At 42.5% G+C, this 27,913-nt stretch overlaps 1 protein-coding gene across 3 annotated transcripts in view; it reads right to left on the reverse strand.

Annotated features, from left to right (window-relative positions):
* Yeats2 (YEATS domain containing 2) overlaps window positions 1-26,627 on the reverse strand; it is a 92,096-nt gene extending 65,469 nt beyond the window's left edge. Inside the window, exons 1-6 of one of the 3 annotated variants that reach the window (XM_057764271.1) lie at window positions 26,484-26,627; window positions 12,893-13,011; window positions 10,769-10,866; window positions 9,725-9,817; window positions 5,753-5,998; window positions 3,970-4,085 (exon numbers count right to left, since the gene is read on the reverse strand). In XM_057764271.1, coding sequence (XP_057620254.1) covers window positions 3,970-4,085; window positions 5,753-5,998; window positions 9,725-9,817; window positions 10,769-10,866; window positions 12,893-12,992 — 653 coding nt within the window. In that variant the 5' untranslated portion in view covers window positions 12,993-13,011; window positions 26,484-26,627. Of the gene's footprint in view, window positions 1-3,969; window positions 4,086-5,752; window positions 5,999-9,724; window positions 9,818-10,768; window positions 10,867-12,892; window positions 13,012-26,121; window positions 26,156-26,483 lie in introns of those variants that run through there. The other 2 variants (XM_057764272.1, XM_057764274.1) reach the window with 2 other exon arrangements.
* Between the last annotated feature and the right edge of the window lie 1,286 nt (window positions 26,628-27,913).

A 27,913-nucleotide genomic window follows, 5' to 3' on the forward strand; every position in this document is an offset into this window, starting at 1 on the left:
TCCCAAGTTAAAAGAGATCAATCACTTGTCTTTTTATTTATTTACTTATTTATTTATTTTACTAAAGATAGCTGTAGCTGTCTGGCTGTCCTAGAACTCACTCTGTAGACCAGACTGGCCTTGAACTCAGAGATTCACCCTCTGCCTCCCGAATGCTGGGATCCAAAGACTTGCATCAGCACTGCCCAGTCACACTTGCTTTCTTATATCAAGTAGGCACCTGAGGAAGAAATAAACTAGCATTTAGGGAGCTTCAGGCTTCCAGTCAGGTTTCAGGTAGGCAGTGTGGGATCCTCTGGTGCCTAATCACTGCAGGTAGCATCCACTGTCATCTCCCTGAACATTCAAACCATTCCATGGAGCATGTAGCAGTGAAAGGAGAGAATGATTCCACAAGGTATTCACACACAGAGTTTTTAAAAAGGTTTCGCCAAGGTTGGCAGTGGTGGTGCACGCCTTAGATCCCAGCACTTCAGAGGCAGGCTAACCTCTGAGTTCAAGGCCAGCCTGATCTACAGAATGAGTTCCAGGATAGCTAGGGCTACAAAGAGAACCCTGTCTGGAAAGAACAAAAACAAACAACAACAAAAATATAAGTTTCCCCAAACTTATATACTTGGCAAAAAATATTTATGCAATAGATCATATTAGAAATTTTTGCCCAGTACAATTTTACTCTAAATCAAAGACTGATTGACACATAAAGGTAAAGTCTTGTACCTTAGGAACATGATTTTTCTTTTGAAGTAACTGGAAGGTTTAGGAAAACTGTTCCTGGAGTCCTCTCCCAACTGTGATACCAGGTTAAGTAAAAAGTATTTATGGCAAACAGGCTTTGGCAGAAGCTGCCATTTTCCTCGGTCTGTATGGCTGGCTTTGATCAGGCCAAGGGATGCTGAGCCTTCTCCACAAACATTCCCACCCAGAGACAGATGTAAGCAGGTACACCCTTTCTTGTTCCTCATCAGCTTCTGGACAATTTCAGAGATTACAATGGGGTTGCTAAGTAGACTCTCGGGCTTCCGCAGTTTGAGTAAGGAGGGTCATGTTTTCTGTCTTGGGCTTGAAAACTAACTAAACAACAAAGGTGAACAAACTTACACCTTCAAATGCTCTCTCCAGAATACAGTTTCAGGACTAAGATCCAACACAGAGAATTCAAACATCCAGTTCATTTTCACAGCTAGGTCAGGTCAAGGAAGACCCAGAAATCTCTGGGAACACTGCTACAATGATGGACAAGTCACTGATTTTGTCACTGCAGTAGTGACAGACTGAGAAGGACCTGGATGTTAAGCTCTATCACACTGCAGTCCTAACCTTTGAACACAAAGGAGAACTTGTGAGATGTAGTGACAGTGTTATGTAAAGTCTTCAGTGATACTAGAGGACAAAGACAAACAGATCACAGTGACACTATGGAAGGACTGCCAAGTGTAGACTCCTGTAGGATCAGACCCAGGCAGGTTCTGGAAACCCAAGAAATACATATGAGGTTAAAAGTTAAACTGAGGGGGCTGCAAAGATGGCTCTGCAGTTAAGAGCACCCACTGCTCTTCCAGAGAACCCGGGTTCAATTCTCAGCACCCACATGCAGCTCAGACTACCTGCAACTCCAGTTTCAGGGGTCTGACAACCTCACAGAGACACACAAAGGCAAACAATACATAAACAACAAACACTTTAAAAAGTTAAACTGAATGTTTTAAAATTTTAAAGATGTATGCACATACAAGAATATTTCAGAACATTCAACTTCCGTTTGTTGACCGAGTCAGTCACTCACAGGGAGCACATATGCCGGGGAGTGCTTGTGGAGGTCAGAGGATGACCTCCGTATACTCAGGTCTGTTGACTTTTATGTGTGTTCCAGGGTGGAGTTCAGGTCACCAGTTCTGCTTGGCAAGTACTTCTACCCACTGAACCACCTTGTCAGCCCTCAAAGTATGCCCCTCTTCCATTTTTAAAGGATGTTTTCAAAGCTATGTACCAATTCCAGCACTGAGAGGTTGAGGTGGGTGATCTCTGTGAGTTCCTAGTCAACCACGGCTACACAGTGAGGCCCTTTCTCAAAACAAAACAAAACAAAAATACATACACACTAAAATTTTCTAAATTTTAGAAATTTAGAGACACTGAAAATAACGCTATGATTAAAACAAAAACTGACTTTAAAGTATTTATGCTGGGCTGCAGAGATGGCTCAGCAGTCAGGAGCACTGACTGTTGTTCCAGACCTGGGTTTGAATCCCAGCATCCACAAGTCTGCACACCCTTACACAGACATACAAGAAGGCAAAACACCAAGGCACATGAAGTAAAAATAAACTATTTTTAAAGAAAGTATTTCTGTTAAATGTTCATCAGGCAGCTAGAAATGAGACCTTTTTGATCTGATGATAAACACCAGTGACTTTATTATAAGTCAAATCTCTTTGGCTCACCTTTCAGAGTCACTAAAATCTTAATATTGCTTTTTGTTTGTTTTTTTGTTTAGTTCTGAGATGGGAGTCTCACTACATAGCCAAAGTTGTAACTCATAGACAGCCTGAGTGTTGGAACTGGGGGATGGGTGAGCAAATCACAAAATGCCATCACACATAAATCACTGAATCTTTAAATTTTATTATTTTTGTGTATGCTTGTTTTGACTTCATGTATGTCTGTGCATCACATGTGTGCAGTACTTGCAGAAGAAAGAGAACCAGAGTTACAAAGAGCCCTGAAGGGACGCTGGGCATTGAACCTGGGTCCTCTGGAAAAGCATCCAGTGTTCTTAACCACTGAGCTATCTCTTTAGCCCCCTAAATCATTCCATTTCACAAAAGAAATAAATGGGCTTTCAGAAAAAAGAATTTGGTTTCAGTTTTGGTGGAGACAATGGCGGATAAACATGAAATGCTGAGACCATGGAAGTGGAGGAGAACGTGTCGAGCAGAGTAGAAGGCAGCGATGAAACCTTACTGCCTTACTGGCTCTCGGAGAACGGCAGTGCACACCCTTCCGCCCAGCATTCCAGACCCAGACACAAGCAGATATCTAGAGTTCTAGCCCTAGTTTTGTTTTCAAAAAGAAAACAAAACAATATATAAAAGCAAAACCAAACAAACACCTAAAAAATACCTTTACAAATTTCACAAGACAGTGTAAGAAGCAACTGGGCATGGTGGTGTGTGTTCAATTGAGTATGAACTATACAGTAAGTTGAGGCCAGCTTGGCAAAACAGCGAGACATTGGCTAAAAAATAAATAAGCAGGGGATGAAAGACAGCTCACGGTTAAAAGCACAGGCTGCTTTTCTAGAGAAGCCAGGCTGGTTCTCAGCACCCACATGGAAGCTCATAACTCTCTGTGGCTCCAGTCTTGGGGAGCTGATAACTTTTCTGGCTTCTGCAGGCACCAGGCATTCATGTGGAACACATACACACAGGCAACTCATGTAAAGTAAAAATAAGTAAGTAAAGCTACGTGTAAAATGTATACTACCCTGTTTCTTTAGTGACATTCAAAATTAAACACTTTACTGATTACCAGGGATAGTCATGGATATGGTCCAAGACAGAGTATCACAAGATCAGGGAAGTTGTAAGATGGAAAGTTCTCATCCGGGCAGTGGTGGCGCACGCCTTTAATCCCAGCACTCATGAGGCAGAGGCAGGTGGATCTCTGTGAGTTCGAGGCCAGCCAGGTCTACAGAGCAAATTTCAGGACAGGTTCTAAAGCTACAGAGAAACCTTGTTTCAAAAAACCAAAAAAAGGGGGGAAATTCTCAGTTCTATTTCTAATTTTGCTAAGTAAGTTGCAATATTACCCTCAGAATGCCTCTGGACCATCACTTACTTTTAAAACAAGAGCTTAGAAGAATCCCCAAGCCTTCCTCCCACTGTAATACCACAATAAAGAGGTAGTGAAGGCAGAATATTAGTGTTTAAGTGGCTAACTGACAGGAGACATTTCATATATACTCACTTGGACACGTTGCCTACTACTATAGTTTTCTTTACAAAAAGCCGAGAAGTCTCATCTCCCGTGAGGTCAGCATTCCGTAGTTCCCTTTTGTGGGAGCCACTAACACTAGAAGTGTCCTGAAAGACATGACAACCAACATTTGTATTCATGTAAACAACATTCAATAGGTCATTGACATAATGAAAGGTAAGAATGAATAACTCAACGTTTTGTCTTTTGTAGCCCAGCAGGCCTGGGGCCCACTATGTAGCTCTCCTCTGCTCTCCCAAGTGCTGGGAATATGGGCATCAGTCACACCTGGCAGGAGGCTGTTTTAGATTATTGTTAAATTTATGTTTTAGATTACTGAAGTTTGTGCTCACACGGATGTTTATTCACCATGTGTGTGCCTGGTGCCCTGCCCGTGGAGTCCACAAGAGGGTGTGGGATCCCTGGTAACTAGGGTTATGATAGCTGTGAGCTGTCATGTGTATTCTGGGAACCAAACTCAGGTCCTCAGGAAAAGTAGTCAGTACTCTAAAGCACTGAGCCATCTCTCCAGCCTGTTTTTCTTTTTGTAAGAAAAAGAATTTAGTGAGTCTAGGGATTTAGCTCAGTTGGTAGAGTGCTTCGCTGGCTTGTAAAAAGCCTTAGGTTCTGTCTCCAGCACCATACAAACATGGTATGGTGCACATGCCTGTAATCTTAGCACTTAAAGAGGAAGAATACTGGTCAAACACAAATAAATTCAAATGTTAGGAGCTCTGATTATGAGGTATCAAACTATGTGTTAATTTAGAAAAGGCCTCTTATTTTTTTCAATGATGGACAAATAAGCTTATAATAAAAACATTTTTATGAATTTTTATGAAAAATTAATCAACTATCAATGACTAAATATATGGGAAATGATTGAAAGTTAACTCTACCACAGAAGCAGTGGCTGTGAAATCAGTGGTCTAACTTGATAAGTGACTCTACACATAAATATAAACACCAAATAACCAGGTACAGAACGGCTTCAATCTGGGCAGTCACACTATCATAGCTGGGCACAGTAGCACACATCTGTGATTCCAGCAGTCGGAGGCAGAGGCAGGGGGATCACTACAAGTGCCAGATCGGCCTGGTCTTCACAATCAGCACTTGGACAGTCAGGGTCTCATAGCCAATCCCTGACAAGAAAAGAACTGTGTATTTTATTTTTTGTATGTCAAACTGCACCAGTTACTACTTAGACCTTCAGCAAGATGTGGAACTCCAATCCTTAAGGGTTCTTTTCCATCTGTACAAATGACATCCAAGAGCTCTGCTGCACTCTGGAGCGCTCTCAAGTCAGAATATCAAAATATACACATACAGGCCAGAGCAGCAGGGGCTTAACTCCCAGCTGTGATAACCACATTCTATCAGCTGGGTATAATGGTTTACACCTATAACCCGGCACTCACAAGGCCAAGGAAGGAGGGCTCAGCTAGCTTGAGACAAGCCTGGTTATGGCACAAGATGCCAAAAAAAGACTCAGTCCAGCCTATACAATGGTTCAATCCTGTTAGTATTACTACTTGGGAGCCAAGGCAAGAGATGCCTCAAGTTTTAGGCCAGCCTGACCCAGGTCAGCTACAGACCGAGAACCTGTCTCAAAGGATCAAAGATTCAGTTCTCTGCTGTTTAAAATATTTATATATCAAACAACTCATTCCTAGAGTCCCCGGAAAATAGAAAATCATGAGAATGCCCACACTTAGTAAACAGTGGGTCCTTTCTCCCCTGGAGCCCATCCTGCTCCCATCCAGCACTATACCCTTCCAGGATTCCGGCTAGATCTCTGCTCTACGGAGCTTGAGAGTCTTTCCTCCACATCCGTGTTGCTGTTATTGTCTTTGTCAGACAGGAAGTCATTGTGTTGAGATAGTGAGTCACTTTCAGAATGATTGGCAGAGGGTGTTTCTGATCTCTGATTGGTAGGAGATGATGACCTAGAAGGTGATTCCAAAAATTTCTTGATAGCAGGGTGATTAAAAGCCATTGTATCAAATGTCTTTAATCCCTAGAAAAAATGAAATAGACAAACTTAATCAAATCCACCAAAACTGATGAAAAACTGAACTCCTGAAAACTTGAAGTTATGTTAAAGTCATGTTAACAGTTCTTCAAAAATCTCTCTGAATCCAAGCTGGAGAGATGACTCAGTCATTAAAGGCTACTAGGCTCACAACACCACCCACACACACACAAAAAAACCTCTCTACACCCATAAATTCTTTTTTTTTTTTTTTTTTTTTTTGGTTTTTCGAGACAGGGTTTCTCTGTAGCTTTGGAGCCTGTCCTGGAACTAGCTCTTGTAGACCAGGCTGGTCTCGAACTCACAGAGATCCGCCTGCCTCTGCCTCCCAAGTGCTGGGATTAAAGGCGTGCGCCACCACTGCCCGGCTTACCCATAAATTCTTTTTTTTTTTTTTTTTTTTTGTTTTTTCGAGACAGGGTTTCTCTGTGGCTTTGGAGCCTGTCCTGGAACTAGCTCTGTAGACCAGGCTGGTCTCGAACTCACAGAGATCCGCCTGCCTCTGCCTCCCAAGTGCTGGGATTAAAGGCGTGCGCCACCATCGCCCGGCCCATAAATTCTTATAAGTAGCCTACATCAAACAAAAACTAGAATGACAAATAATGATCGGGTGTGGTGGCACATACCGGTGAGTGCATCACTCGGCGGCTGAGGCAGGAAAATCTGAAGTTCTGGACCACCCCAGGCTACATGACAAGAAAACATCTGAAAGAGCAAAGTAAGGGCTTTAAAGTAGCTCAGCTGATGGAGTCTAGCATGCACGAAGTCAGTAGCACATAAATGCAGCATTGCAGAACATGCCTGCGATCCTGAGAGCCAAGCCAGTGACACATACATGTAACATGGTAGAACATGCCTGTAATCCTAGCACCCAGAAGGTAGAAGCAAGGTCAGGAGTTCAAGATATGTGCCACTAACCCAAGATTTAGTTTAAAACGTACAAGTCAAGCAGTAGTGGCACATGCCTTTAATCACAGCACTTGGGAGGCAGAAGCAGGCAGATTTCTGTGAGTTCAAGGCCAACCTGGTCTACAGAGCCCTGGTCTAACAGAGAAAACCAAAAGAAAAAGACATACTCTGTTACACAGAGAAAACCAAAAGAAAAAGACATACTAATAACAGTTTTAAAAATTAAAAAAAATAATAAGATTAAAAAGTACACAAAGCCAGGCATTGTGACTTATATCTACAATTGCAAGAGCTCTGGAATCTAAGTAGGGAACTTAGTTAAAGGTCAGTTTGGTTTATGTAGTGAGACTCCAGCTCAAAACAAAAACAGAAGTATACAGTATAAAAAGTGACACCACACAGGAGTAAAAAAAATAGCAATAGAAGCTTTAGAATCAGTAGCATAAAATGTTTTCCCACAGGTTAGTATAGAGGCCTAAGTTTAGTTGTCTTTAAAACGGTATTGGCTGCTCTTCCAGCACTCATGTCAGACAGCTCACACTCCAGCTCCGAGGAAACTAATCAGAGGGATACCAGCTGGCCTCCACTGACACCTGCACTCATGTGTGCATACCCAGACACAAACACACGTTTACAAAATCTCTTAAAAGCAAAACAAAACAAACAACAACAAATATTATTATTGACTGTGCATGGTGCCCTACCTATAACCCCAGTACTTGGGAGAGAGAGGCAGGAGGATTGCAATTTCTAAACCTTCTATAAAGCGAGATTTCAATCTAATACACACACACACACACACACCAGTTACACAGTTATCAAAATAAAAACCCTGTATTATTTAAAGAAAAAAACAACTGGTCTGTTTAATTAATTAATTCAGTAACAAGGCTCTTCAGAGCTGTAAATGTGTGCTCCAAACTTAAGATCCCCTAAAATGAAGTTACTGACAGCTGCAAGCCAGCTGGGAACTGAACCCAATAGAAACCAACTGAACCATGTCTCTAGCCCATCCCTTAGTAAATCTTAATTGGAACATCAGGAGATAAAATCTGTACATTTCTAGACTATCAAACACCAGATTCTAACTCCTAATGGTAAATCAACAAAACACGAACCAGTTTTTCAAGCCAAATAGCTATCACGGTGAGTCAATACTAAGTCATTTAATCAACGACATCAGAATTTGTGCTTGGACTAGATAGTACAACTTGCACAAATTCACATTCACCCAGAATCTGTGGCTTTATTCAGAAATAGGCCCTTGTGGGTATTGCTGAATTGTAGATTATCTACCTATCATATGTGATACCCTGGGGTCAATCACAGGCACAAGCACACACAGAGAATAGGAGGGTAAAAAAAGAGGGTCATTGGAGATGTAAATCAATTTAAAATGAGGTCATAATAGACTGAAGTCAATCCCAACCCAGGAATAAAATCCTTGCCGGGCGGTGGTGGCGCACGCCTTTAATCCCAGCACTTGGGAGGCAGAGGCAGGCGGATCTCTGTGAGTTCGAGACCAGCCTGGTCTACAAGAGCTAGTTCCAGGACAGGCTCCAAAACCACAGAGAAACCCTGTCTCGAAAAAACCAAAAAAAAAAAAAAAAAAATCCTTAAAGGAACCTTAGAAACAGAAAACTCCAGGGAAGACACCTAAGGGATAATGTTTTGCTTGACAACCTCCCCCTTTTCCCCACAGAGTTTTTCTGTATAACCCTGGCTGCCTGGAACTTGCTCTTTAGATCAGGTTGGCCTCAAAACCCAGAAACCCTCCTGCTCTGCCTCCTGAATGCTAGGATTAAAGGCATGTGGCACCACTGTCTGGTGTGGGAGGTCCTTCTGTCTGTGTGTTGCTTTTATTGGTTAATGAATAAAGAACTGCTTTCCGCCTACGGCAGGAAGAACAGAACTAGGCAGGGAAAGGCAGGCTGTATGCTGGGAGAAGGAAGGTGGAAGGAGAGATGCCATGGAGCAGCATGCGGCCAGAGTCAGACATGTTGAAACTTTGCCAGTAAGCCACTGCCACGTGGCGAAACAGATTAATGGAGATGGGTTAAATTAATATGTAAGAGTTAGCCAATGAAAAGCTAGAGCTAACGGGCCAAGCAGTGATTTAATTAATATAGTTTTTGTGTGATTATTTCAGGTCCAGCTAGCTAAGTGGCCGGGAACTAACTAGCGGCCTCCTTGCAAAAACTGTCCGTCTGATTTGGACATTTTTTTCTTACTGATATTTCCTTGTAGATTGTGGTATCCAATTTTGTGTGAGTATGGGTTGTGTGTGTGTGTGTGTGTGTGTGTGTGTGTCTGTGTTTCACTGGCACTCTGGGCTTAATACACCGCTGCCAGGGGGGGAAAAAGGAATAAAAATGTTTTATACCTAGCACTGAAATGTTACGATATCTAGAACTTACTTTTAAATGTTTTAGAGAAAAGAAAACAGTTTTAAATTGATGAATCTACATGGTATACAAATATATTAACTATCATAAAGTGGCATTTGGAAAGCATGGTAAGGCAAACAAAGCAAAAGAGGAAGAACTAGGGCGAGCTGCAGTGAGGTCTCCCTCCTGGATATGAATAGCCTAGTATAACAGTACTAGCGGTCAGTAGGGAAAGGGCAGGGTAACGGCTAACACTATACCTGATGATCTATGTTCCTCAGAAAGGCAGGCAGGCTTACTAAATTCTATTGGACTATGCAAGAAATGTCTCAATGGTAGGGAATCCACACTGGCTTGACTTCTCCCCAGAGAAGGAAAATGGAGGCTTAGAAAAGACTGGGCTATGAATACTTACCTCAGAAACCTTCAGAAGACCGGCAGAAGCGTAGTAGTTTGCTACAATGCAGGCACGGAGCTTATCCATCATCCTTCTGGCTTCAATCAGTCGCTAAAACAAGTGAGAGTTTAAATGTTGCTTAAATATGACAAATAATGACGACATCAATCCACAGAATAAACTCAAACAAGAACTCAGTTCTTGAATCATATCAATAAATAACTTTCACCTAACCAAACTGGCAAAGATAGCAGGTGAAGACACAGTTCAGTGACTGAGAGCTAATGTGTATAAACAAATCCCTGGAGCCCATGCTTCTATCCCAGAGCACAATGGGGATGGGAGTAGTGGGCACACTTCCCTGATCAGTAACATCTTAAAAGAGTAACAACAAGCCGGGTGGTGGTGGCACACGCCTTTAATCCCAGCACTCAGGAGGCAGAGGCAGGCAGATCTCTGTGAGTTCGAGACCAGCCTGGTCTACAAGAGCTAGTTCCAGGACAGGCTCCAAAACCACAGAGAAACCCTGTCTCGAAAAACCAAAAAAAAAAAAAAAAAAAAAAAAAAACTGATACACATGGTGTGTATGTGCTTACTTATCAATATATTCATTAACAATAAAATACTGAGAACAGTATCAAAAAGAATTATTTTAGGGTTGGAAGTTGGTATAGAACATTTTATATTTTCTCCAATTTCATTTATTTATTTTGTTTTTATTTTGTTTTGCTTTTTGAGAAAAAGACTCATGTATCCCAGGCTGGCTTCAAGCTCCCTATGTAGTGCAGGATAACCTTAAACTTCAGGTCCTACTGTCTCCACCTCCCAAGTCCTATCCCTTAGCAGGGTAATTCTTTGCTTGTTTTGAGATAGGGTCTCAACTATGTAGTCTTGGCTGCCCTGGAACTCTTATGGAGACCCAGTTGTCCTAGAACTCAAGAGTTTCATTTGCCTCTGCCTCTGGAGTGCCGTTATGCCCCGCACAGGAAATTTTTTCAAACCCCATCAAACCTATTCTTTTCCCTCCATGGATGTAGTGTTTTCAATTTATCAGTATTATACCTGGTCAATGACGTCGATCTCATGTTCCTTATTCTTCATTTCAAGAGCAAACTGCTCCTTAATAATCGTCTCGATTTTCTGCACAGCTGCATCTCGAGCTACATAAAGAACACAAAGCACACCCCATTAATCATCATTCATCATTAATCATTAACTACCTTGATTTAAATCAGCAGTCAAAGAAACCCAAGGAACAGAAATTACTTTGGGATCATGGGACAATATTCTTAGAAAACACACAGAAGTACACACTTGTATAATCTATTCTTGACTGGTTCCAAGAGAAAAGTATATTCTTTTTCATCTGCACGAAACTATATAGGATGGAGAAGAAAGAGATAAGCTCGCTCTCTCTGGAGGCCAGAAGAGGGTGTCAGACACTCCAGAGCTGGACTTATATGAAGTTGTGAGTCGCCCACTAAATGCTTGAAACAGACATTAGGTCCTCTGGAAGAGCAGTAAATGCTCTTAACTGCTCTCTCCAGCCTCCAAAATACATACAATTTTTGTGTCAGATTAAAAAAAGAGAGATAAATCATCAGTCAAAATGTTAATAATAGTTGACGATTTGATTTTCAACAGATTACATGATAATACATCTGAACCTTCAATCTCCACTAGCAGCCATGAGCAGGGTTAGACTTAATCAATGTTTTCCAAATTCCCATGATTCATGTATGACCCTTAAGACTGCTATTAGATCTAGTCTGAAAGTGTGTTTTCAAATGTTCATGTGCTCAAAGCTTGGTCCTCAGCTGACTGTGCTACTGGAATGTCTTCTTAAGTCTAGGTGTAGCCTGGTTGGAGGAAGGAAGTCCATGCCTTGAGAGATATATCTTATCCTACGCCCCTGTGGCTCACTCTTCCTCCTTCAGCTTCTGGACTGTTGCACAGTAAACAGCCTCCACTACTATAAGAATGATGTCATGATACCCTGCCTCACGACAGGCCCACAGCAATGAAGTCAGCCACCCTCCGACTGAAACCTCTCCTCCTTTGACAGCTAATACACAAGTGAAACACTGAGCACAATTAATATTTTAAAGTAATATCTTATCCTATTTAAGAAACAGTACCCATGAAATAACCTGATAAGGTCATTCTTATTTATACACACATGAAAATAATATGAAACTATTAAAACCTCCATCTATGTATCACCTACAATCACCTCACGTGATTATCCCATAACAGACATCAAAAAAACTTTGATTTTATATATTATTTTTAAAGACTTATTTTCTTTTTAATCATGTGTTATGTGCATGAGTGCAGGTGCCCATGGAGGCCAAAGACAGCATCAACTTCCCTGAGCTGGAGTTCTAGGCCACTTGACATGGATGCTGGGAAACAACCTTGAGTCCTCTGCAAGAGCTTAGGCTCAGCACTTGAGAGCACTGACTACTTTTGCAGAGGACCTGAGCTGGGTTCCTAGCACCTACAAGGGCAGCTTACAATCTCCATCTCCTGTAACTCCAGTTTCAGGGGATTCAATACCCTCCCTTTGCTCTACGCAGGAGATGCATGTGCATCATGCACAGACATACATGAAAGCAAAATACCCATATACATAAAATTTACAAAAAAAAAAAAAAAAGCCAGGAATGAGTGGGTGATGGTGTACACCTTTAATCCCAGCAACCAACACTGGGGAGGCAAGTAAGTTCAAGGCCATCCTGTTCTAAAGAGTGAGTTCCTGCAGGGCTACACAGAGAAACCCTGTCAATCAATCAATAAATATTTTGAGGTCAGGTGTGATGGTTCATGCTTTTAATCCCTTCACTTGGGAGGCAGAGGCAGGTCAATATCTGTGAGCCAGAGCTACATAACAGAGACCTTTTCTCAAAGAACCTAAAGGGGGAGAATTTTTTTTTAAAAATAGAGAGGTATGCATTTTTAACCACTAAGCCATCTCTCCAGATGCCAAAACTCTGATTTTAAGTTATATGTAACAACAGCTAAGACTCACAGCTTGCTTTCCCTCTAAACTACTTGATATGCTCCACATGGCATACTGCAGAGCACTTTGGCTTGTGTGCAAAGACAGATATTCATGTAGATGCTGTAAATCCTGTACATAGGCAACATCAGCGAAGTTGAGTCTAAAAGCAACTCATTGTCTACCTGAACTCTCAATCGCTTTATGCCGCTTATTTGGAAGGGCCACAGACACATCCTCATAATCAGGGTCGGTTTCTTTAATCGTTCGCTTGATTCCAGACATGGTGACATTCAATTCTTCACTGTGAAGCAATAACAAACACATGAATAGTACTATGAAATACTGGCATGTATAAATGTTTATGCACACACACAAAGGTAATCAATAAACACTACAAATACTGGAACTTATAAGCCTGTGCACACACAGGACAAATATAACTGCTCGAAAAGCTTGAATCCAGAAATGCTTCAACCTCAGGAATTTTAGATTTTCTGGTTGGAGATGCTCCACTCTAGATGTCTGTGTATACTTAGCCAACATTAAGTCTACCATTAAGTTTCCAGAAATATTATCAGCATGGCTATTTGTTAAAAAGACCAGATCTCCCTTCCAAGGAAAAATTCTTTAATTGCATATTTCTCCATTGCTCACATTTTCTTTCTTCCTTTTTTATTTTTGATTTTTTTGTTTGTTTGTTTTATTTTGTTTTGAAACAGGGTCTCTCTATGTATCCCTAGCTGTCCTGAAGCCCAGTGTAGACCAGGCTGACCTTGAACTCCAGGGATCCTCTATCCTCTACCACTGTCTCCCAAGTACTGGGATTAAAAGCATATGCCATCATGACTGGTCCTGTTGACACTTTTCAGAAAGAGTCTAGCTTCCGTGTGTGTGTGTGTGTGTGTGAGAGAGAGAGAGAGAGAGAGAGAGAGAGAGAGAGAGAGAGAGAGAGAATAAACCAGACTTTGATATAAGCATATTTCAAAGCATGAACAGTATAGTTCAGGCTCATTCCAATATGCAAACCCTTTGTACTTCTACAGTGCTTGCTACAGCAGTTACTCAATGAAATAATCCCTGATCTTTTAGTATTTTCTATAATAAACACAACTGTGTACTTAAACTACTGGATAACTTTGCAGTATGGTAAATAAGTCAGCCTTACATATAAATGCTTGAATAAAACAATCCCACAAATTCTCTAATTTCAGAATGTTTCATATATTAGCCATTAACTACACATGGCCACTTAAAACTAAATTGATTAAAATTACATAAAGTGGGGCTGGAGAAAGCTCAGCAGTTAAGAGCACTGGCTGCTCTTCTGAGGGACCTAGGTTGGCTTAGCACTCACATGGCAGCTAACAACCAGTAACTACAGTTTCAAAGGATCTGATTCCCCCTTCTAATTTTCACAGAACCAGGCGTGCATGTGGTTCACAGACATACATGCAGGCAAAACACCTACCCATACACAACAAAATTAAGTACAATCATGAATAAATAAAATTAAATAAAATACAAAATTTAATTCATTTTCTTTGGGCCACAGTGCAGTTTTGACATTGCCTGTGCTCAACAGCCATTAGAAGTTAGACACTGCTGAACTGGGCAGCACAGACAGGGATGTTTCTATCACTGTATAACATCTGCCGGACACTGTTCCTCTTCTAAAATGTTTCGTAACATGAGCCAGCTTAAGAATAAAAACAATAACAGCAATAGAAATGTAATAGCAGCCACATAAAGATTTTTTTTGTTGTTGTTTTTTTTTTTTTTTTTTCGAGACAGGGTTTCTCTGTGGTTTTGGAGCCTGTCCTGGAACTAGCTCTTGTAGACCAGGCTGGTCTCGAACTCACAGAGATTCGCCTGCCTCTGCCTCCCAAGTGCTGGGATTAAAGGCGTGTGCCACCACCGCCCGGCTCACATAAAGATTTTTAAGATTTTTAGCAGCAACATATGAAGAGAAATAGGTAAAAGTAGTTGATCTTATTTACCTAGCATATCCAAAATACTGCCATCTCACTAATCTAACAAATATGAACAAGTCAGTATTGAGATTTTACATTACTGCACTTTTACCAGGTCTTTAGGTTTTGTACATACACAGCACATCTTAATTTTCACTAGATGTTTCAAAGACTCGATTAATGGCCTGAGGCTAGTGGGCTCCCTTAGTGGGCAGTCTGAATCACTAAGGAGCAGATAAAGAAAACAGGTGGGGGGAGGGGGGAGAAGGAGCTCAGTGGCAAAGCAAGGCAAAGGGAGACAAGGAGTGCAGAACAAGCAGATCCCTACACTGATGACTTAACACCGAAGACTGCTTCATGAGTCCCAAACCTGTGCTCTACCTCTAAGATAAACTAACCCAAACACACATTAGCCATTTCTTGGGGTGCTTATTTTAAATGAAGGCAGGTGTGGTGGGAGATATCCATATACCTAACACTAAAAAAGTGGATCATCAGATTAAGAACAGCCCGAGCAACATAGTAAGATCCTGAATTGAAAATGAAAAAAAAGGGTGCGGTCCCGTAAAAACATCAATGATCTTAAGAATGTAACATCAGAATCTAGCCTTGCTCAGGTCTCACAGATACTGACTGGTACCCAACTGAGACACTGTTGCATCCCAGCTGGCAGACTCACCTGGGAAGTGAGTTTACATCAGGTCCCCGCCTCTGTTGTCCACCCTGTCCTTTGCTTCCTGCCTGAGAATCAGAGAGCCTGCCATGAACTGATATGTATGCTCACAAGTGTAAGATGGCGCAGGGGACAAGCCCGGTGACCAAAAGTGTTAGCTCTTCTTCCAAAAGACCAGGGTTTAATCCCCAGCACTTGCACCCACATGGTGGCCAGCCAGTCCATAACTCCTGTTCCAGAGGAGTCAATGTCCTCTTCTGGCCTCCACAGACACCGCACAAACATACATACATGCAGGCAAAACACCCACATGCACAAAAAAAGAAAAAGAAATCTAAAAAAAAAAAAAATGGTCCTAGTGTCTCCTTTCTTTATCATGTGGGAGACTCTCAGATGCTGGGGCCTGAACTCCTCTCTTGGAAGGCCCCCACTCCGTCTGTCTGTCTGTTCATGATGCTAAAAATCTTTCAAATAAACTCATTATTCCCCCAAAATCCCTCTCAGTGTCCTCTTAAACTGTCCACCCCGATCTAAGACCTAGCTACTTATTTTATATGGAAATGCCTTAAAACACAAGATAGTAAAATTTACCCAGTTCATTTTTTCACTCAAAAAATATTTTTTAAATGTTGTGTTTATTGAAATGAAAGATAAAAACATCAATTTAAAAGCACCTCAGCTCTTCATTTAGTCCTTACACTAAGAAAAAGAAAACATAGAAAGCCTGCTGTGGGGCTGCTAATCACAGCACTTGAGAAGCCAGGAATGCAGTCTGCTACTGATCAGAATGGAGGCCGACCTAAGATGTAGCAGATCTTGTTTCAAACACTATGCGGGCCGGGCGATGGTGGCGCACGCCTTTAATCCCAGCACTCGGGAGGCAGAGGCAGGCGGATCTCTGTGAGTTCGAGACCAGCCTGGTCTACAAGAGCTAGTTCCAGGACAGGCTCCAAAACCACAGAGAAACCCTGTCTCAAAAAACCAAAAAAAAAAAAAAAAAAAAAACACTATGCGGGGCCAGACAGCTGGCTCTGCACACAAGAGCACCGCTTGCTCTTCCTGAGGACTTCAGTCTGGTTCCCAGTGCCCACATGGTGGCCTGCAGCCGACTGCAGCTCCAGCTCCAGAGGATCTGAGGCCTCTTCTGACCCCTGCTGTCACCAGGCACCCAAATAGTACAGAGACACGCAAACAACACACACACACACAAAATAACAATAAAAATAAAACAGAAAACAAAGAGGGCACTCAAGAGCACTGAATTAGCTTAGGCCAGAGACAGTCACCTGATTCAGGCAAGAGTGAATCATTATATGATAGATACATAAATCCTGGATAACAATTTGTTTTTTTATAAAGTTGCTGTTTTGGGTAATAACACTAAATTTTGAAATATTCCAAAAAGCAAGCAGCATTTATGAGTGTCCTATCATGCAAAGTTTGTTCATAACTATGAGTTATCTGCTGTAATTTAGAACATAAGTACTTTTGGAAGTCTGGGATCTATTATTTTTTTAAAGTTAGTAAAAAAGAGGGGCTAAGTAGGGATGTAGCTCAGCTGGTAGGATGCTGGCTCAGTGGGCATAAAGTTCTGGGTTCAATCCCTAGCACTACATTCAAACAAACCAGCTGACGGCAGATACTTGCAATCACAACACTCAGGTGAAGGAGGGGCCAGCCTGGGTTACACAGTGAGTTCAAAGCCAGCCTGGACTCTCAGAGACCCTGCCTCAAAAGACAGATATACAGTCAGAAAGACTGTTTTGTCTTTGGTTTTGTAATTAAGTTTTGTCAATCTGGGAGTATTTTGGTGATACACAGAAAAAAAAAAAAAAACAAACCTTAAAAAAAGTAAAAAAGAAATAATACAGATTTTTTAAAAAAAACAAGATGCCTAATTTATTTTTACTACATATAAATGTGTTTGGGAGGGGGTGTATATCCACATGAGTGCAGATGCCTACAGAGGCTTTGGATCCTCTGGAGTTGGAGTTAACTATGTGGATGCTGGAAATTGAACCCAGGGCCCCTAGACAATCAGCAGTACTCTTAACTGTTGAACAATCTCTCCAGTCCCTAACCAAACAACAAGACACAAAAATCTACTCGCAGGGTCAATAAATCCCAGCAGCTCTTTAAACCCATTCCTGAACCATACCATTTCCTCAATGGTCACCTAACTTTTGGAAAGTGTGCCATAAAGCATATGGCATTCTTGTAAAGACAAGTCCAGACGGGAAGATTACTTTCACCTATCTATGGAATTCATAATGGGTAGTGTCCTCCTCCCACTTCCCAAACAATCACAAAAAAAAAGAAAGATGGATGAGGACAGGCAAGTTCACTGAAAACAAAGTATGGCTGTTTTATTCTCCAAGGATAAAGCAAACTATGCCCTTGCTGTACAAAACTGAGGTCGAGAAGGGAGAAGTGAACCATGGAAGAGGGGAGTGGTAAGGAAGAAACCCACCACTGGGTTAATTTAAACAGAGGTAATTTATTACATTAAGAACTTGGAAAAAGCTGGACGATAGTAGTGCACACCTTTAATCCCAGCACTCAGGAGATTGATGCAGGCAGATCTGAGTTTGAGGCCAGCCTGGTCTACAGAGCAAGTTCTAGGACAGTCAGGGCTACACAGAGAAACCCTGTCTCAAAAAACAACAAAATCCCCAAAACCTTGGAATGAAGCTTCCCACTGTCATTTTAAAGTATATTTAAGTTTCAGCTAAACATATTAAGGAGTTAGCAATTATCCTGCAATTTTTGGAATAATTCAGGCTCAGAAACAATAAATACTGTAGTAAATTACAGCTAAGGCTAGGCACATCTGCAGAGGCATATTCCCTTACATGGGAGTATAACTGTGTAATTAAGCATAGTTATTATATTACATTTTGAATTTATGGAAGGGACATTCAAGCAAGTTTTTGCTTTGTTTTGTTTTGGAACCAGGTCTCAGTATGTAGCCCTGGCTGGCCTGGGACTCTGAAATTTGCCTGCCTTAGCCACCTGAGTACTGGGATTAAAGGCACAAAACCCACGGTTCTTAGATGAGCCAGTTCAATTGGAAACAAAGTGTTTACTAATCCCAAACTTTCAATCAGCGGAAACTGGAACAAGCACTGAGATAGAGATGTAAATCTTTTATACTCAGTTTGTCTGTGGGAGTGAATTTACTAAACCCAAATCAAATACAGAGAAATGAAATGATGAGACTAAAATAAAACCATTTCTCTCATCAATACCTCCAACTTAATTTCTCCCACAATACCTCTGGAGAGTCAACCCCAGTGCCTCACTTGGAAGGCTAAGTGTGTTACCACACATCTCTGGCCTCCAACTTAGTTTTTATCTCACTAAAACAACATCATCATAGAAAACAAATGTTGCCAATTTAAACTTTAAAAATAAATATAAAAATAACTCTTTTCATAAACAATATAATGAAACAAATGTTACTACTTAAACCTATCCTGTTCATTCAAACAGCAGAAAACAAGTGGGTTTTGACAATGGTAACATTTATTTAGGGGTCTATACTTTGGAAACAAAAAGTGCCGGGTATCTGAGCATGCCTGCAGTCCTACACGTAGAAGGCAGGGCGACTGCTGCAAGTTCATGGACAGTTCCATCTGTAGTGTGAGCTCTAGGCCATGAAGAGACACACAGCAAACCTGTGTCAAAACCCAAAGCTAAACAAACTAAAATAAAAATGTATTAATTACACAATACTGCCACGGAGGTTTGCTTATTTATTTGTCGAGATAGGAACTGTCTATGTAGACCAGGCTGGCCTTAAATTCTTAGCTGCCTGCCTCCCAAGTGCTGGGATTAAAGCATGTGCCACCACACCAAGCCCATTACTGGAATGTTGGGGAATATTATTTTAAGATGTGTTACTTTTGTTTAAGCTGCATTTTATTAACTCTGTGAAGCTGTGTTACTGTGCCTGTCTAAAACATCTGATGAATGGCCAACAGCGACGCAGAGCAAGGATAGGCGGGGCTAGCAGGCAGAGTATAAACAGAAGGAGAACCAAGGAAAAGGAGCAACAGAAGAAACAGAGGACATCAGGGGCCAGGCACCCAGCTACACAGCGTGTTACAGAGAAAGAAAGTAAAGAAAGTAAATCTAGAAGCAAAAGATAGTCAAGGTAATTTAAGAAAAGCTGGCAAAAAAAAAAAAAGCTAAGAATAAGCCTTTGTGTGATTTTTTTTTTTTTGGAAGCTGGGTGGTAGGCACCCTAAAAGTCAAAAGAGTAAAATATCCCAACACTGGCAACTTTGTCTTGTTTTGTTTTTGTCTCTTGAGACAGGCTCTCTCTGTGTAACATCCCTGCCTGTCCTGGAACTCACTTTGTAGAGTAGGCTGGCCTCAGACTCACAGAGATCTACCTGTCTCTGCCTTCAGAGCACGGGAATTAAAGACGTGGGTCATCACTGCTAGACTTGGAAACACTGACTAAAAGGTCTCAGTTCTCGGATTCTCGATTTTTAGCAAAAAAGAAAACAGAAAGGCACATAGTTTTAAATTTTCTCATTTTGTGCAATATAATCTAAATAAACAGACCATTGCATTAAAAAAAAAAAGTCTCAGTTCTCATTTCAGGGAAGACCTAGAAGCCTAGAACCCATACAGAATCCAGCCATCTCACATGAAATGCAGCCAATTTTCAAGGCAAGAAGTAAAATCTGATACATTAAGGCTCTTGGGGAGATCTGCCACAGACTACACCAAGTATCTTGTCAATAATTTTATCTTCGTTAGGGCATGTGAATTTTGGAACTAATGAGATCTGTGCACTCTGTTTGGCAGTGGGGATGTGGTGGGACACAGAACAAACCGCACCCCTAGCAAGCAGGACGTTCCTAAAGATCCAGGCAGCGATTCAATGCTCCTTCGTCCTCCCTTCCAAATTCTTCAACTCAGACAAAACTTTCTGCCGTGTGAACAAGACAACCAGCATTCAGGTAGTAAGTATCAGAACAAGAAATCTATAACCCAATTCAGAAATCTGCACAGAACGTAAAACTTCTACCCTTACTCAATAGTCACTCAAGCAATAAAGATGAATCTCGGTCTTTAAGGCAAGAGAAAGGAACCAAACAAGGGTACATCCTGAAGGATTCTATTTCCTAAATCCCTCAACAGACAAATAAACGCATGGTCAGAGGAACAACTTCTTTTTTGCTTTGTTTTTCAAGACAGAGTTTCTCTGTGTAGCCCTGGCTGTCCTGAAACTTGAAAGTAGCTGGTGGTGACTAACTAGGGAGAGAATAAAGGCTCTTTCAGGTGACCGTGTCTTAGTTAGAGTGTGAATTAAAAGAAAAGTCAGCCCATTGTACATTTAAGAATCTGTTTCACTGTATGCAAACCATACCTGTTAAGCATTATAAAAGATTCTTCTTATCATGTCATTACCTGTTTGCTGTGACATGGTCTGCAAACTTCCATACCCTGGCCCCTTTCTAGTCTTGATCTCAGATCCAGGTACATTGCCCTTCTCTGTCCCTCAAATATTCTCGAATGTTCTGCACTTCTGTGTTTCTGGTTTCTTCTGCCTTAAAAGTTCATCCTCTGGGTTAGCATTCATCAGATCCAAGCTCAAACACCCACTTCATCTGAGAAGGTCTTCCTTGAGCACCTCACCCAACATTTCTTCTCCACACCCTTCCTCCAAAGTGTCTGAAAATATTCACTAAACTGTTCAAAAGTAGCTAAAAGACCAGCCAAGGTAGAAATTCCCACAGCAAACATAACTACTAGCATTCACAGTTCCCTTCGTCACATTTGCAAATCTATATTATGTTCCACCTTAAACACACAACTACTACAGGAGAGCCTGGAGGCACAAGTCTTTAATCCTAGTACTTCAAAGGCAGGGACAGACCAGAGCTCTATGAGTTCAAGGTTAACCTGGTCTAAGCAGTAAGTCAGGATAGCAAGGAATACACAGTGTGGTCGCGTCTTTAAAAGAAAAAAAAACATCAAAATAGCAACAAAATTGAGAGGTATGCTCCCGCCCCCATGAGAAGTCCCAGTCCTGGCCTTTCTAAGTGCTGAGAGTACAGGTGTTGGCATTTTTTACCACCATGTAACTAATAGGTTCCCTTCTTCACTCCTCCGACCAGAAGAATTGCACAGTCCTTGCCTACTGAAAGCGAATTCTACCTCTGCAGAATTAAAGTTCCCATGCCTAACACACAATCCACCTTCCAATGGACTCAGATTTTACTTTGACCTTTCCATATTACAACACTCTTCATCCTTCAAGAATCAAAGAAAAATCCAACTCACCCATGTTGTAAACCCCAACCTTAGAAACTCCTCTGTAGCTTAGGCAGACCTTGAACTTACACAATCCTCTTGTTTTAACTTAAACAGCTAAAGTTACAGGTGTGTAATGCCCAGCCAGAACCTGGGTGAATGCTTCCGCAATCCCAAGACAAGCCAATCAAGTGTTTAAGGTTATACGTTGACTAGTGGCATACGACTCTAAGCCTAGCACTGGGAGGAATAGGGCAGGCTGATTGTGAGGATCCTGAGTTCAAAGCCAGGCTGAGCTGCATATCCAGACCCCTCTTTCTTCCCTAGAGCCAGGCATGGGGACTCACAACGGTAACCTCAGCACTGGGGAGGCGGAGAGAAAAAGGAGAATTGCCAAGAGTTTGTCATACTCAGGGAACTCTAGGCCAGCCAGAGCTACAGAGTATCGGCCTGCCCCACCTCCAACCCCTCCCTCAAAATTCATAAATACGAATTTATAAGCCTACACAAACTCACCAACAACAACAAACAGCAACTTTTGTCTCTTGTACTGCTGCAAAGGGAACCCAGGCCCTTGCACAGTGCTTCACTGAGCTCCACCTCCAGTATTTCCCTCGCCACACAGACCAAAGGATATGAAAACAACCCATTACACATTCTTGTTTTTCTGCGAGGGAAAAGTTCACTGGCCTGATCTTCCAACAGGCAGTAGCATACAGACTGACAAGAGGAGTGGATTAAAGTCACAGTGGCCGATTTAAAGAAGAGGCAACCAAGAGTAAAGATAAAATCTAAAATCCACAGTTGAGGGCTGGAGAGCTGTTTCAGGGGTTAAGAGCGCTTGCTCCTGCGTAAGTCCCAGGATCGAGGAGTCCCAAAACCCACATGGTGACTCACACCACGCTTAAGTACAATTGCAAGGGGTCCTCTTCTGACCTCCATAGGCACCAGGAACTCATGTGGTACACATACATACATACAAACAAAATGCTCATACGCATAAAAAAAAAGCCGGGCGGTGGTGGCGCACGCCTTTAATCCCAGCACTCGGGAGGCAGAGGCAGACGGATCTCTGTGAGTTCGAGACCAGCCTGGTCTACAAGAGCTAGTTCCAGGATAGGCTCCAAAACCACAGAGAAACCCTGTCTCAAAAAAAAAAAAAAAAAAAAAAAAAAAACTTCAAAAAAAAGAATCAAGAAAAGAAAAATCCATGATGGCAGGCTAGAGAGATGGATCCAGGATCCGTGGATCATTTCCTGCATAGCCATTAGGATCAGAAGTCAGATTTGGACCCCAGCAATCATAGAACCTAGGTGTACCACAAATGCCTCTAATTCTAGCTCTGAGGGATTTGATGCACAGGTGTGCACCCGCATGCATATACATTCACACAGACAATATAGAAAATAAATAGTTCTTTAAATGCATGGTTGAATGAGACTAGTCATTCCAAGTGCTTCTGAGACTATACCAAACAGAGGAATGAAATATTCCCAAATGAGGGTAAGGTACAGCCTAGGTGGGCTGTATTCACAGAGCTATGATGTAAATCTTAGTTCTCCACACGTGCACACACATCAGGCATGTACATGACCTAGAGCTTCTCACATGCTATGTAACTGCTGTACCACAGAGCTGTATCTCCCCCATCCCTCCCTCCACCTGGACTTCGTACTTTATTCTGAGACGTGGCTTTGCTAAGTTGCTCAGGCTGACCTTGAACTTACTCACTAGTTTGAGCTACTGATTTTCTGCTTTAAAAAAAAAATTTATCTACACCTAGACTCTTTTAAGCTTTTTTGCTTGTTTGTTTTTTAATATGTATTCATGGTTTGCCTATATGTACATAAGTGTAATGCATATGTGCCTCATTCCCACAGAAGACAAAAGAGGCCACTGGGTCCCTTCAACCTAGAGTTAAGGGTTGGTTGTAAGCAACCATGTGGGTGCTGGGAAGCGAACCCGGATCCCCTGCAAGAACAGCACTGTTCTTAACCACTGAGGCATGTCTCCAAATTAAAGAGACTTATTTTTATTTAAGTGTACACATATAAGCCGTGTGTATGCATATGCATTCAGGAGCCCTTGGAAGTCAGAAAGTGTATAGGATCCTTTGGAGCTGGAATTACAGACAGTTGTGAGCAGCCTGACAAGGGTGCTGGGAACTAATCTTGGGACCTCCAAGTGCTCTTAAATTGCTCGATTGCTGTGCCAACTCTCCAGCTCCGTGACCCTTCTGCTTTCATCATGCAAGTACCTGAGGTTACAGACCTGCACCACCAAGCCTCGCTCTTCTTACAGAAATAAAAAGGTATTCTAGCTGGGCATGGTGATGTCATTTAATCCCATCACATATGCAGAAGCACCAAGTGTTTGCGGCTACCCTTGGCTGTGTGAATTCAAGGCTCCTGTTCCAAGTAACTAAATTAATTTACCAACCCAAAATAGTGTACAGCAAACTACAGCATGCCAAACAATACACAGCAGGCAGCAGTTAAAACTGTATATTTTACAGAGAAGCTTTGACATGCTATTCTCAAGTCAGTCATGTTTAATAGCAAAGAACATTTACCAATGAATCAGAAAACAAAAAAGTAAAAAATAAAAAATAATAAAAAAGTAAAAAATAAAAAGTCACAACTTCAGCGTTGTGACTGCCTAGCATACAAAAGGCCCTGGGTTTAATTTCCAAGCACTCAAAACAAGGTCTTCACGACAGAACAGAAATGTTGGAAAGATGGCTCAGTGGTTAAGGGCATTATTGACTGCTTTCACAGAACTCATCCAGGTCCGAATCCCAGGACCCATGATGGCTCACAACAGTCTGTAACTCCAGTTCCAGAGGCTCTGACACTCTCTTTGGGCCTCTGTAGATGCCTCATGATTGTGGTGTATGATACATGCAGGCAAAACACTCATACACATAAAATTAAAATTCTTAAAACTGTTGAAAAAAATGTTAAAATATGCCAGTAGCCAAAAAGGGCTAGGGATAAGCCTCAGGGGAAGTGTGTGTGCAGACACGTATGGGTAAGTGGCACACAAAGGGAGGTCAGAGAACAATTTAAGCGAGTGGGCTATTTCTTTCTAGCATGTGGGTCATGCGGATGGAACTAAGACCACTTTGCCAGTCCAAAAGAATCAATTCCTACTCTTGGTACTTAAAAAGCCCTCTTGGTTTCCAGAGAGGAAATTCAATTTTGTTTCTTCTCTGTCCTTTGATTAAACTTTTAATTCTGAGTTTTATGCTGTCACATGTAACTGTTTTCTCAACATATTGACCTTGTAACAAATAAGTACTTAGCATTTATTTCATTCAAAATAGAGTTCAAGATTCCCCATCTCAATATACAACACAGTTATCTACCTATTAAGTCGCTCGTACCTATTAAGTTGCTCAAAACAGGAATTAAAGAAGCAATGCAAGGTATGTTGGGAAAAGCCTATAATCTCAGCTCTCAGGAGGTGAGGACAGAAGGATCGGAGTTCAAAGCCAACCTTGGCTACATATTGAGTTTGAAGCCTGCTTAAGCTAAATGAGACCCTATTTCAAAACAAATCCAAAATACACAAAACAAACACACCCACTCTAAAAAGAAACAAATCAAAAAGCATCCCTCAACGTGTGGTGCCTCAAGTTCAGGCTCCCAGCAGCTGAAAAGACAAAGTTCAAGGCCAACATGGGCTACACAAACACCACCCCGCTTTACCAATCCATTTCCAAGTCTTGCTAATTCTATCTCCAAAATATCTTCTTGTGTTTTCACTCTGTGCATTTCCATGGACTTAGTCCAGGCTCCCATGGGCGGCTGCATCCTTGACTCTCCAGTTAGCACTGTTGACTTCTTCAATGTAGTGGTTGGATTACGCTACAACCTTCCAAAACCTTTACACAAGCATCGCACAAAAAGTAAGTCAGTCAGGTGTGGTGGTACATGCCTTTAATCCCAGCATTTGGGAGGCAGAGGCGAGTGAATCTCTGAGCTCAAGGCCAGCCTGGTTTACGCAGCGAGTTCCCGAGAAAATCAGGGCTACACAGAGAAACCTTGTCTCAAAGAAAAAGTATAACATTTAAGACATCCACCCCCTCACGTGTTCTGTTTCGGTCTTACCTTTGCAAAAGTCTACACAAACAAATATATACACCCACAGTAATTATTTGTGAACATTAAAATTTTTTTCCCTGTCTTCATTTTTAAGATGAATACTTGTTACTTTTTAAGAGCAACGATACTGCTGAATATATGTAATTTTATGTTATAGTTTACATTAATGAGAAAATGGCATTTTAAAAGTGAGTTGTTTCAGTAATTAACAAGTGCGCCTAAATGAAAACACTAGCAATATCAAAACCAGTAAGATGTGAGTGAGCTGCAGGCAGGACATAGTATTTTCTGTTTAACATAAATACATGCATAATGGAGATGAGCTCTAAGCCTTATTGTCCTCTGCAATCTTGCTACAGCCCACCGAGCCGTCTTTCTGGTCAAGTCCTCACTTTTCGAAGCTTCCTTCGGGACCCAGCACCGTCGCACGCCCTCAGGCAGACTCCTCTCAACCTTCCCCAGCCTCGGCAGATTTTTTTTTTTTGGCAAATCCAAACTTGCAGAGGCCACCTCGTCTCAGGACCACCCGCAGGTCATCGCGCAGGCTCAGCTGCCGCGCCTGCAAGGAGCCTCGTCTGAGGCTGCGCGGCGGGAAGGACCCTCCCCACGCCGGACCTCGCACCCCGCGGACCAGGGCGCCCACCCGTCCGCGCCGCTGAGTTGTCCACGCGACCGCGGTGGGGGAGGGGTGCACGTGCACGTGCCCGCGCCAGACAATGCCCCGCACGCGACGCGCGCCCGCGCGGACACTCACCCTTCCTGTGCGTCCGGCTGCAGCGCGACCCCGCCGGGACCCGGAACCCACACGCGGAGGGAAGGAGCGAAGGGGCCGAGCTCGTGGAAACGCCGCGCGAGGCCCGGGACCCGCCCGCGCGGAAGCTCACGACACACAAGCCCGCCCGCCGTGCGGCTCCGCCCCGCACGTCATCTCGGGGGCGGTGCGGCGCGGGCGCGCGCGGCGGGGGCGGGGCCGGGACCGGCGCGGCCCGGGTAGCGGGAGCAGCCCCTGAACTCTGACCCCGGGCTTCGGGCTACTTCGCACCGTGAGGGGGTTCGACCTCTCGTGAGCTCGTCGTCCGTCGTCCGTCGTCCGCTGTCTTTACACGGAACGTTTGAGAGAATACTGGTTCACTCGTAGTCATGGCAATAGTAACTATGGTGACTGTACTGCTGAGCGTGCCATCTTGCGTCAACTCTGCTAAGTGATAGGGGTGTACATAGCAGCAGTAACCTGGCATGGTGCAGTAATACTTGGAGTCTGGGGGCTGAGGCAGGAGCATCACAAGTACAAAGCCTGCCTAGCAACATTGTGAATTCAAAGTAAAAATTGCTTAGAGCAATGCCGCGGGTCTAACCTCCAGCACCATAAAACATTTAAAAAAAAAAAACAAAAAACAAAACCAAAAAGGAAGTAAGGAAAGACAGGAGGAAGGAATTAATCATTATAAACCCATTTTACTAGATGCAAAAACTGACTGGAATGCAGTGATTTCCCTTCCCCTGGCCCCAGATGTTGGATAGGCTGAAATCTACAAGGAAAGAAAACCAATGAGGAAGGAAGTTTGGAAATGTTAAAAACAGTGACAATCCATCAAGCCTGGGCTTTCCTTTTAAAATCACTTGAGACCAGCCATCTTCTATACCAGCCACCCAAGTCTTTGTAGCCTCCAGGCTGTCCCAGTGTTAGGTATATTTCTTAAGACAAGTCTCTCCTGCCGACACTAATAATTCCAATCAGACCAAATTAGACCGAATTAAAAATGCCCATGTTCAATAAATGCAGCGCTGCCTGGTGGCCATGAGCATGGCAAGGAAAAGAGAGAGAGGGGAGACCAAATGAAATCCAGAGACTGCAAGGTCCCTTTCTGGGCAGCATCCTAAATGGCCTGTGGGAGTGGTCACCGCTTGGAGACAGAGGCGGGTGGAGTTCAAGGCCAGCCTGCTCTACTTAGTGTAAGCCCGTGACTCTGTTGGAAAGGGATCCTGGCACTCGAGAGCCAAGGAATACTGAGTGTTACAGCTTGGGTGAAAAAGTATTCTGGCAGTCGGGGGACAGGGAATATTGAGTGTTACAGCTCAGGTGGAGGAGTGTTCTGGCAGTTGTGAACCAGGGAATAGCAGCTTACAGCCCTGCTCTTGGGAAAGCTTTCACCAATATAACAGCTGTGCTCCAGCAGGAGAGGG

Source organism: Chionomys nivalis, chromosome 3, assembly GCF_950005125.1.
Source record: "Chionomys nivalis chromosome 3, mChiNiv1.1, whole genome shotgun sequence".
In the NCBI taxonomy this organism is placed as follows: domain Eukaryota; kingdom Metazoa; phylum Chordata; class Mammalia; order Rodentia; family Cricetidae; genus Chionomys; species Chionomys nivalis.